This window comes from Haliotis rufescens, unplaced genomic scaffold (genome assembly GCF_023055435.1).
Source record: "Haliotis rufescens isolate VD_foot unplaced genomic scaffold, xgHalRufe1.0.p SCAF_10, whole genome shotgun sequence".
Lineage (NCBI taxonomy): Eukaryota > Metazoa > Mollusca > Gastropoda > Lepetellida > Haliotidae > Haliotis > Haliotis rufescens.
Genome location: NW_025963780.1, coordinates 26,866,871 through 26,879,496, shown reverse-complemented (window position 1 = coordinate 26,879,496; position 12,626 = coordinate 26,866,871). Strand labels below are relative to the sequence as shown.

Here is a 12,626-nt window from a genome sequence, read left to right as displayed (position 1 = left end):
GCGCCTGTAGGGCTTCTAACGGGTGATCGGGTGGTCAGGCTCGCTGACTTGGTTGATACATGACCCGTGAAGATCCGGGGTAGAATAGGTCTTCAGCAACCCATGCTTGTCGTAAAAGGCGACTATGTGTGTCCTAAACGGCAACTAACGGGATCGGATGGTCAGACTCGCTGACTTGGTTAATGCCATTGTATCCCAATTGCGTGGATAATGCTCATGGTGTCAATCACTGGACTGTCTGGCCCAGACTCGATTATTTACTGACCGCCGTCACGTAGCTGGAATATTACTGAGCGCGGGGTTAAACGATACTCACTCATTCACTCACTATATCTTGAATATTGTATGGTTTTTCAGCACCATACCCCTGTCGTGGGGTTCACGGAAGTGCTAAACGTCTGAACCTGCATTGGTCAGACTCGCTGACTTGGTTAATGCCATTGTATCCCAACTGCGTGGACGATGCTCAACCAATGCTTGCCGTAAAAGGCGACTATGCTTGTACTAACGGGATCGGGTGGTCAGGCTCGCTGACTTGGTTGATGCATGTCATCGTATCCCAATTGCGTGGATCGATGCTCATGTCAATCACTGGATCGTCTGGTCCAGACTTGATTATTTACAGACCGCCGTCATATAGCTGGAATATTGCTGAGTACGGCGTTAAACAACAAACAAACAAATATTGTGAATGGACATTTGACTGGCCAGCGATGTGTTGGCCAAATTATGTGTACTCCCGTTTTTTCCATTGCTAGAATAATCGGCAGAAGTTATGAACTGTAAGTTGACAATGCTTGACCACATCGTGCCCAGGTCGTCACCGATTATCTTCGACGAAAAAGCATACGGACATTGGACAGGCCCGCTAAGTCCCCTAACACGTCCCCAATAGAGCATTTGTGGTATGTTCTCAGGGCCTTGTTCCACAAAGCGATCGTAGCGGTCAGATGATCGTAACTCCCATACTTTAACATAAACTTACGACACTCATAGCGCTAAGATCGCTTTGTGGAACGGGGCCCTGGCTGAGAGTGTACGCAAGAGACCCAGCGCCGTAAACAAGGCCAAGCTTGGGGTAGCGCTTCAAGTGGAATGGCGGACGCCACCAAGGGCAACCACACGCAAGTTAATCAACAGTGTGCCATCAAGGTGTCATGCATGTATTAAAGGGGAATCAACTCGCTTAGCAGGGATACCCCTGTACACGACCAACCCACACAAAAACACAAGACCAGGAACCCGTTCCACAAAGCGATCTTAGTGCTACGTTGGTCGTAACTCCCATACTTTATCATAGGCTTACGATCAACGTGGCACTAAGATCGCTCTGTGGGACGCGGCCCTGATTGAATAAACAGTCAGAATGATTTGTGAATTGTGACTGTCTGTCGTCCGTATTTATACCTATTCTGGTTACTACAGATATCCTCATTTACACTGAAGGGGTCGTTGTCGGCACAGTCATGTTCTACTGAAATGTGGGGCAGCCGCGTAGCCTAGTGGTTAAAGCGTTCGCTCGTCACGCCGAAGACCCGGGTTCGATTCCCGACATGGGTACAAATGTGTGAAGCCCATTTCTGGTGTCCCCCGCCGTGATATTGCTGGAATATTTCTAAAAGCGACGTAAAACCATACTCATTCACTACTGAAATGTACCCCAGGTACGTTTCTGTATACAGAAATGTACCCGAGCCAGGTACGTTTCTGTATACAGAAATGTACCCAAGCCAAATTCAAAATACAGAAACATACCGTAGGATGAGCGTAACCGGTTCTTTAGGTATTCGTCACTATCGGTGTGCCAAACCGCGGTTAAATTGAACATGGCTGTATTGCCATACTGTTGTATGAGATGCATTCCAGCATATCATATAGGACATGATCACGCACAGTGATGTTCGTACATTAATCTAATATTCCGGCAATATTCCGCGATGCACACATGCACTCGTCATCAGGTGAACCGGAACTACATTATGAACCGGTTTCGGTTTCGGGTTTGGGAATATAGCCTCGTCCGTCGTTTAGGGTACCAGGTACGTTTCTGTATTCTAACTTTTGCTAGGGTACATTTCTGCATACAGAAACGTACCTGGGGTACATATCTGTAGTACCCGTGCCGACAACGGCCCCTTCGACCTTAAAGTTGTTACTGTGAACTTTACTAGCGCTATCTAGACAGAATTATGTAATTTAGTTTGACCGATTAATGATAAAGGTGTTTATCAGTGAAGTTTAGTTAGAAAAAATAGTTACCAGCTGCTAGTTTGCCACGAATGTATACGTGGTATGAGTGATTTGATAAGGGTGAATGATAAACAGCCTTAGATACAGATAAAGGTATTAACGCCTTACATTCGTTTCCTCGTTATCTAACGAGCACATTGAGAGATGCTGGCCCTATCCGATGAGCGTTATCGGTTTGACCCTTGGCAGATTAGACCCGTGAAGATCCGGGGTGGAATAGGTCTTCAGCAACCCATGCTTGCCGTAAAACGAGACTATGCTTGTCGTAAGAGGCGACTAACGGGATCGGGTGGTCAGGCTCGCTGACTTGGTTGAAGCATGTCATCGATCCCAACTGCGTGGATCGATGTTCATGATATCAATCACTGGATTGTCTGGTCCAGACTCGATTACTTACAGACCGCTGTCATATAGCTGGAATATTGCTGAGTGCGGCGTAAAACAACAAACCAAAACCAAAACCTTAGCAGGTTAAAAATAATGGAACCTGATCCGTTAGTTGTAATATTCTCTTATTTCACAATTTCCTATTCTAAATATGTGGCATTTAACGTGATAATTTTTTTTGTAAAACTTTGTCCATATTCCTCATGTTAATACGTGTATCGCCTCACATGGTAGACACACCAGATATTTTTTAACAGTTAATAAATCCCATTTTTAACAGTTGATAAATCCCAAGGGACATAACCGTGTTCAGAAACCTTTTATCTGAACTTTCCTGGTACATTGATATTTCGACTGTTCTCTCCACCCGCTTCAGCACTTATTTCACCTCAAGTGAGTGAGTGAGTGAGAATTGTTTTGCGCCGCCTTTATCAATATCCCAGCAATATCACGGCCCGGGACACCAGAAATGAGGTTCACACATTGTACCCATGTGGGGAATTGAACCCTGATCTTCGGCGCGACGAGCGAACACTTAAACCACTTGGCTGCCGCACCGCCCCTCACCTCAAGTGAAAGGGAAGTATTACCCCCAAATTAACCACTGTAAGATACATACGGTACGGTGTGAAGAGTTTAGTCAATTTGTTATAATTTCGAAAGTGAAATTTATCTTTTTTCTGCCTTAATATTTTTTGTGTGAAAATCCGTAAATCAAGTTAACGTAATTACATTGGCTGTGATTTGTAGTTAAAACAAAGTTACGTGAACTTCAATGACAGTTGGATAGTTGCCATCATTTTGCTGACACTCCAATAGTTTGAGTATTGGTAGTAAATCGTCCCATAGTTTTCCTTGAAAGGTTTCCCTCCCATTGTGAAACAAGAGCGGTCACCCTCCTATATAGCATAGTATAGTGAATATCACTTGAAGATTAGTTTATAGACTAACATTTAGTCTCTGAATTGAACATATCGTACATAAAAAAACAGTTGTTCAGTTATCTTAATAAAATTATAATAAAAAGGAGCCCAGTGACTCTCTTCATAGAAAGTCCGAAATCTCGCGATTATTTTCGCACGTGAAACTTGTTCTCGGCCTTACGGCCCCGAACAAGCTTAACGTGCGAAATTAATCGCGAGAATTCGGACATTCTCCTATACATAGTTTGACTTTAAATAATGATATAATTGCAATTGTGTATTTGTTGCAAGAGCTAAATAAAAACGTGCACTTCATGTTTGTGCGATACATTAAGCAGCTGTACGTTGAAATAAAACATTTATTGATTTTTGTCTTTAGACGAGCCCATTATGTTTGGGTATTTGTAGTGACAGCTCGGGTTATCAAGCCGGTTACCACGTTTCTACAACCCCAAACCCGAACAAAAACACAACTACCACACTCGATGAAAAAACATTTCAAGAAAGTATATCATTATATATACAGTTCATAATTGACCAAGAATGCTTACATGTGCGTGTTTACATCAATACCCCTACTGATAATAGACTCGTCTGGTATGCGTGCATTTCATGTTTATGTTGCTACAAAACTCCCCGGCGCCCAAACAGCGGCGCACTTGTCCCTGTTCATTGACAGCCAAGCAAGACAAACTACGTCCTAACGATGACTTCAAAGCACATTCCAAACATTTTCACCTCGAGCACTGGATTCCTCGCAGTTATGCGAGAGGTGAGTATTGTAAAAAATCATTTTGGTTAAACAAGGTACAAGCAGACACGTGCGATGATCTTGTGGTATAATAGTGAGGAATGCGAGTAGGTGAAAACCTGGTCAAGGCATGGTTTGAATTGAGTCTGTATGTCATGAGACCACTGAAATTCGGCCTATTGTCTATGAATGGGGCATAACCTATTTTGGAAAGACTTCCGTCCTTATCCTCCCTCCCAAAGTTATATATGTATGCATTGCGGCTCAATCCTTTTAATTAAACCTAAATTACGCGTCATTAGTTTCTGGAATGCTCGTCAATAGTTTCAACAATTCGTCACTAGTTTCAATAGCTCTTCAATAGTTCTGTACTATTGACGAGCTATTCGAAAAGACATAACAAAGTCGGGAGTGTGCATATTGTTGTTTGGTTTTTTTCTCACTTGGGCAAACTTTATTTATCTAGGGTTACATTTTAAATGTCAGTTTGGATCCGTTCCGCTCAAGACAAATTTCCAGCGGGCCGAAAACAGTCAGACCACCTGTGGATGATACGGAGGAGGGTGGCATTGGTGTTCCAACGCGCCTCAGACCAGGCTGTATTTCCAATAGTTGTGCACGAGGTTTGGCCTTCGGCGCTGACGCGCCTCGGACCGAACCCCGTGCACAACTATTGACGCGTCTTCGGAGTTTATTCTTTACTTATATACATATGTGAGTGATTATAGGGGCGGAGGTCTTACCTTATTCTTTAGGTCCGTGCTAGGGCACAATTCCACAAGGAACTGGATCCAGGGTATAACTTAATGCAAGTCTATGGCGATGCTAAATGTATCTCGCGTAACTAGGTTTGGTCTTGATTCATATCCCCAACGCCCTTTATATTTGGTTAGGTGAGTGAGTTTGATTTTATGCCGCTTTAATCAATATTCCTGCGATATCACGGCGGGGGACACAGGAAATGGGCTTCACACATTGTACCCATTAGGGCTGGGACGAGTCCAATTTTACTACCCGGGTACCCACACCCATATTACCTGACCCTGCCCGGTACCCGCTGTTGGTGTCAAGAGAAAGGTACATAATGTCAGATTGGGAATAGTGTGACAGTAGCCCTGGCAGAATGTAACTAGATACATGTACAAAACGATGTTGTCATGCATACACTGAAGTTGACTGACTTTGTTCAAACATATAAGTCAGAAGGAACGTGTTCGTAGTCATGAAGGAATGCGAACATTAGAGACTTAGAATTATCGTGTAACCATGTAGTTATATTGTGAATTTAACCACTAGGCTACCTGACCGCCCTTGTATCTGGTTAGGACCCAACACCAAACAATTCTGGATTGTCTAATTGATGTTCTACATTGTACGGCTGTATTTCCAACATGCTATGACCTGTCTTCCGTTTCAAGTGTTCTTGTGCAGTTTGTAACTGTCTTTCAGAATGCACCGTGTTAACCTTTTCTATACTGTTTTCTAATCATGCATTCGGACTTTCACTTTTGCGATCTCGTAAGACGCTCTGATTGGTCGGATGAAATGTCGCCCTGGCGTGACCTGTAAAGGAATGTTGTTGACACTGTGGACTTAAGCACGCTTCTACATCTCCGATTGGCTATAAATAAAATATAATAATAATCTATATACCAGTCGCTTCCTTACTTCCAAATACGTCATCGATAGTGAACTTTGACGGCGCTTATCTCTTGAATAGGCGAAGAGTAAAAAGTTGACAAACACTAAACGTTTATGTAATAATATACTCGCCGCAAAAAAAACCGCGTACCATATAAAGATAAAGAAGAATGTACGTCAAGAAGAGATGTTTCCAATGTGTACCAATGTATGACGAATAACAGTCAAGTGTTACCACAGAGTGTCTTTATTCTTATCACGATATGCTGCACGTGATTTCCAAACTTTACATGCTAATCCTGCACGAGACAAATGGTGCATCTGTCATGGATCTATGACGTCACATCTGATGTGTACATGAGCATCGGTTCACACAGACATATATATCCCATTTCATCTGTTAGGTTGACCCGTGAAGATCCGGGGTAGAAAAGGTCTTAGGCAACCCATGCTTGGACTGTCTGGTCCAGACTCGATTATTTACAGACTAAGGCAACTATGCTTGTCGTAAGAGGTAACTAACGGGATCGGGTGGTCAGGCTCGCTGACTTGGTTGATGCTTGTCATCGATCCCAATTGTGTGGATCGATGCTCATGTTATAAATCACTGGATTGTCCAGACTCGATTACTTACAGACCGCCGTCATATAGGTGGAATATTGCTGAGTGCGGCGTTAAAGAACAAACAAATGTTAAGCTGTTATAAAACAATTTCAATACAAGAAGTCAGAAATACCACAAATTTCCAATTAGTACAAATATTTGACTTAATTATTTAACGTGTAAGACCTGTGAAATCACCACGGTTACGTAACAATTTCGTCTCGCGGAAAAGGGTGGGTACGAAGTGCGAAGTACTCCAGTCAAAGATGACACAACACAAAAAGACAGTAATAGTATATTGAAGTATCAAACAGTTACAGGTGCAAATCCTGGCTGCAGAGTCTGGAAGACGCGTTAAACAAAATGAACAGATCTAGCTGGCGATGTTGGTGTCCAGGCAGTGCAGGCGGAAAGGGCTTATAAAATATATTCGGGATGTGATGATAATACTTATAGGAGAAAACGATGTTGTTAAAGACTATGCAAACGCATTGTTGATACCAAAAAGCATATGTGCATAAATAAACACACAACCCCAATGATTGTTTACAGAAATGATATTAACTAATAATCCCCCAAAATAATCATCACATCCTTTCTACCATATAGGATACGTATAAGATCCCACCTGACGTGAGGTGAAAGTCACTTTAACGGCGGCTAATGGGGATTTTGGAAACATACATTTAAACCCAAAATGAGGGAATATTTATCCCAGCGCACTTGGAGTATGATATGCATGTATATAAAACCAGTTTTAACCCGCAATACTGATAACCACGACAGGACACCTGGCCTGTACTAAAAGGTGGCTAAGAGGAGTGGGGTATGACTGCCTGTTGGATGATCGTACTGGTCCATATGGGGCTAGCTCCAACAGTAGATCAATACACCTAGTAGGTAAGCCACTTGAGGCTACCCAGAATAAATGCCCAATTTAAACAAACATATTAAAAAGGAATGTAATAAATGGATATTACATAATGTATATACTCAAATTGCAGTCAAATTATTGGCCATATAATATAATGTTATTGAATACAAGGTGACTTTACTATCACATCAAGTGGCAAAACGCAGTGAAATATACTTTATACCACCAATCCGACAATGTAGAAATACTACATATTTAAAAGGACTGGATTGATATTTAATAAAATGGGTTATTTACATATTTAGATATTGTTCAATGCTAAGCCTCTTGTCATCATGTAGGATTGCGTAACGCAAGACGCAAAGAGAACAAGAAAGTTACCGTTTGCAGGAAATGGATCTATGACGTCACATCTGATGCGTACATGAGCATCGGTTCACACAGACATATATATCCCATTTCATCTGTTAAGTCGACCCGTGAAGATCCGGGGTAGAATAAGTCTTCGGCAACCCATGCTTGGACTGTCTGGTCCAGACTCGATTATTTTCAGACTAAGGCGACTCTGCTTGTCGTAAGAGGTAACTAACGGGTCGGCTGGTCAGGCTCGCTGACTTGGTTCATGCATGTCATCGATCCCAATTGTGTGGATGGATGCTCATGTTATCAATCACTGGATTGTCCAGACTCGATTACTTACAGACCGCCGTCATATAGGTGGACTATTGCTGAGTGCGGCGTTAAAGAACAAACAAATGTTAAGCTGTTATAAAACAATTTCAATACAAGACGTTAGAAATACCAGATTTCCAATTAGTACAAATATTTGACTTAATTATTTCACGTGTAAGACCTGTGAAATCACCACGGTTACGTAACAATTTCGTCTCGCGGAAAAGGGATCGGTAAGTGTGTTGACTGTGCGAAGTACTCCAGTCAAAGATGACACAACACAAAGAGACAGTAATAGTATATTGAAGTATCAAACAGTTACAGGTGCAAATCCTGGCTTCAGAGTCTGGAAGACGCCTTAAACAAAATGAACAGATCTAGCGGGCGATGTTGGTTTCCAGGCAGTGCAGGCAGAAAGGGCTTATAAAATATATTTAAAAGAATTAACAATAATCCAAGTGATATTCGGGATGTGATGATAATACTTATAGGAGAAAACGATGTTGTTAAAGACTATGCAAAAGCATATGTGCATAAATAAACACACAACCCCAATGATTGTTTACAGAAATGATATTAACTAATAATCCCCCAAAATAATCATCACATCCTTTCTACCATATAGGATACATATAAGATCCCACCTGACGTGAGGTGAAAGTCACTTTAACGGCGGCTAATGGGGATTTTGGAAACATACATTTAAACCCCAAATGAGGGAATATTTATCCCAGCGCACTTGGAGTATGATATGCATGTATATAAAACCGGTTTAAACACGCAATACTGATAACCACGACAGGACACCTGGCCTGTACTAGAAAGGTGGCTAAGAGGAGTGGGGTATGACTGCCTGTTGGATGATCGTACTGGTCCATATTGGGCTAGCTCCAACAGTAGATCAATACACCCAGTAGGTAAGCCACTTGAGGCTACCCAGAATGAATGCCCAATTTAAGCAAACATATTAAAAAGGAATGTAATAAATGGATATTACATAATATATATATCACTCAAATTGCAGGCAAATTATTGGCCATTTAATATAATACATTATATTATTGAATACAAGGTGACTTCCTATCACATCATAGTTGGAAAACGTAGTGAAATATACTTAATACCACCAATCCGACAATGTAGAAATACTATACATATTTTAAAAAGGACTGGATTGATATTTAATAAAATGGGTTATTTACATATTTAGATATTGGTCGATGCTAAGCATCAATGTTGTCGTCATGTAGGATTGCGTAACGCAAGACGCCAAGAGAATGAGAAAGTTACCATTTGCAGGAAATAGCCAAAGTTTGGAATGTACACTAATATCGAATTGCCTGATAAATTATGCCATATATATTCGCTAGTATGTGTTACTTTTACTTTACAGACATATAGGATAGGATGACATTAATGTATAGTAGGCCAAACTGTGTTAAGGTAAACATGAAGCAGACGACGGAGCCATGCCTTGTTTACATCCGGTGCGGCCATTTTGTAATGCAACCGGAAGAGAGCCGGAGAGTGCCGAGGATAGCCCAATTTAATGTTGTGCTGCCCAGCGCACAGGTCAAGAGTTGTCAGAGAGGGGTCAGCCACTAATTACTTCCAGATGGCACCAGGGTGTTTTAACTGAGCGCATGGCTTGGGAAGCAATGACCAGTGATAGCCACTTGTTAATTTAAAATAAACTTGCAACAGATTTCTGTCAGCAACAAGTGCATTTATCAGACGAAAGAATTTGGAATAATTAGAGTTTTGAATTTAGCAATGAGCTAGTGAGGTATCTTACGAAAGCTATTTTCAAACAAGAAAATTCATTATTGCCATTGAGTGCACTTTTGGACCGTCAGATGAGCAACGTTTGCCAGTTGGCACAGCAATAATGACTTGGACAGTGGCCAAACGCTTGTTTAGAAATTTGCTTGACTTAATGAAATTAAACGCAGCACATGATTCTTAGTCCTAAAATGTTATAACTATGTACTGGACCATACCATAATTGCATACAATAGACCTATAGTTGCCATATAGAGAAACTGGTGCTCTTACCTAAAACAAAATCTAGGTCTAGCTGGCGATGTTGGTGTCAGGCAGAAAGAGGCTGTTAAAACGTTTAGGGGTCCCACGGTGGCACTGGCCCCTGTCATGTGACCCCATAGCCCCAGGCTATTGGCTAAAAGCTGTTGCTATGGGACCCGTGGGACCAGTGCCGTAATCCCCAAAACCCTATTCTAAAATTAGTAAATTGGCAGGCTATTTGGTTACTGGTGTAAGGAACTTGGCTAAATATCCAGCCTTTACACACGAATCCCATGTCTCCTTCCAGTTCCTGGCGAGTGTGGACCGCCTGAACCAAACTGTGCTGTTTCCAGTGAAGTTACAGGTGCGTGGTTTTTGCATGCTTAACGCTTAGTATATCCCGTGGTCTATTTGTAAGCGTTTTCTGAAAAGTATGGGACATGTGGGTGAATGAAATATTGCCTTATTGGTAATTGAATATAAAGTAGGTATTTCTTCTTTTAAACAATTGCTTACATCATTCACATTTGGTCCAGCACTAAAGTTGACTTATTGTCAGTTGAATTTTTATTTTCATTTAAACCCTGAAATGCATAACATTTGTTAGAAAGTTTACCGCAATGACACTTATTTTGAAAGTTTTGAGGGAGCCGAATGCGGCTTGATCTATTTTCGGTCGAGAAAGGCGACTGCGCTCATTTACTGCGGAAAGACAATGTTTACCAAATTTAGTATGTATTGGGGGTAGTCGCATGGTAGTCAAAAACATGGTTTAAGACGTAAAACCGTAAACGAAATTATCATATTGAGATAAACATGCCATCCCCAAACACTCACGTGATGCCTCCATTTTGCAACATTAACACCTATGTTCTATAATGGCCTATTCGTGTCGACAGGATTTGGACCAGTCTCAACTGACTCCAGATGACCAGCTGCTTCATCTCATCAAACAGACGACTGATGACGATAAAGAAGGTCGGTTCTTCAGAATCCCATTTTAATTTTTTTTTTTTAAAATGGCTACATTTGACTTTCTTGGTGTTTGAAGTTTTGAGGACACCAGGACTATTAAATGTTTCGTTTTTTTATCTGCGTCAGAGTGAGCGTCCACAGCGACCCGAGGCGCAGAAGTAAAATCTTGCTAGGTTTTCTTAGGTCTTTTGAGGGGTCGCCACTACTTACTGTCTTACACCCATACAGGCGTGTAAACCACATTCTCGGTCACTCCTGTTGGTACCACACGAAACATCCCATGGGATGCCTTGTTATAATAGGTCCACAGCATACATCTTTGTCGTAAGAGGCGGCTAAATAGATCTGGTGGACCGGCTCGGTATCTTGGTTGATAGCGTGTTACGTTTCGATTCCCAAATTGAAAACAATGTTTATCCAGAAATCTGTACCTAAAAGAATTAAGCGTGAAACCAATAAACAACCAACGAACTGTATACAATCAACAATGCCTGTCCAGTGTCACTTGAACATCACGGAATATTCTACATGTTTCTATAACGCTTGACATAACCGTTGCTATTCCGGAAGTTTACGTAAAATTCAAACATCTCAATATAATAGCTTCCTCACCACTGCTTGCATCAAATAGTACTACATTCCTGGCAAATAATCATTGTCCAAATGCAATGCCATGAACTTCAACTGAATCTCAACAGAAAGAGTGTAGTAAGGTTACAATCATTGTTTAACAATAAATTACACGGCCATTATAACAATGTCACCCTACCCTGCTCACGATATCCAATACAGGCCGCGACCCGGGAAGATCCGGGGTAGAATTGATCTTCAGCAACCCATGCTTGCCGTAAATGGCGACTAACGGGATCGGGTGGTCAGGCTCGCTGACTTGGTTGATGCATGGCATCCAACCAAATTGCGTGGATCGATGCTCATGATATCAATCACTGGATTGTCTGGTCCAGAATCGATTAAAGACCGCCTTCATATAGCCAGAATATTGCTGATTGGGGCCTTAAACAACAAACCAACAACAATACAGGCCGCCATCAAAGAGTTGAAATATTGCTTAGTGTAGCGGTAAACAAACCACACGCAATATCGGCGACCAGCAGTAACGTAACTGGTATTTTGTTTAAGCTTCGAAATAAACCTTGTTTCAGCCATGGATCTCTTCGCTGTGTACATGCTGCTGCTGAATACAAGAAGCGAACTCTTGTCAGGATGTGACCTTGCAGGTGAATCTTCTAGCGGCGACTCGTTGTTAGGGCAACAGCTGAAGACGATGGCGGGCATGTTGAAGAGCCTGACAAAGATGGCGAACACAATACGAGGGCAGTACGAGACATCAATGTACCTAAGCTAGTGACGTAACTGATTTATCCATTTGGCACAACCCAGCGTGCAATGGCGGGTAATATTTGTTATGTTACCTGTTCAAATGTTATATTTGTCTTGCATTGTTCTTATACAACTTTCTATATTTTACATTAGTTTCGCAATAAAATTGATTTGTTGAACTAAA

At 41.6% G+C, this 12,626-nt stretch overlaps 1 protein-coding gene across 1 annotated transcript; it reads left to right on the top strand.

Moving 5' to 3' along the window:
* The first annotated feature begins 4,177 nt into the window (after positions 1-4,177).
* On the top strand, positions 4,178-12,626 carry LOC124151972. Its single transcript, XM_046524686.2, has 4 exons — positions 4,178-4,332; positions 10,434-10,490; positions 11,026-11,104; positions 12,265-12,626. Exons 1-4 carry the CDS (start codon positions 4,267-4,269, stop codon positions 12,465-12,467), a joined length of 405 nt encoding a protein of 134 aa, XP_046380642.1. The 5' UTR covers positions 4,178-4,266; the 3' UTR covers positions 12,468-12,626.

Bases quoted from the DNA above. Each gene is read 5' to 3' on its own strand.
- LOC124151972 (XM_046524686.2), top strand. From the start codon at position 4,267: ATGACTTCAAAGCACATTCCAAACATTTTCACCTCGAGCACTGGATTC. The intron at 4,333-10,433 runs GTGAGTATTGTA...GTCTCCTTCCAG, and splicing joins TCCTCGCAGTTATGCGAGAG to TTCCTGGCGAGTGTGGACCG. The intron at 11,105-12,264 runs GTCGGTTCTTCA...ACCTTGTTTCAG, and splicing joins GACTGATGACGATAAAGAAG to CCATGGATCTCTTCGCTGTG.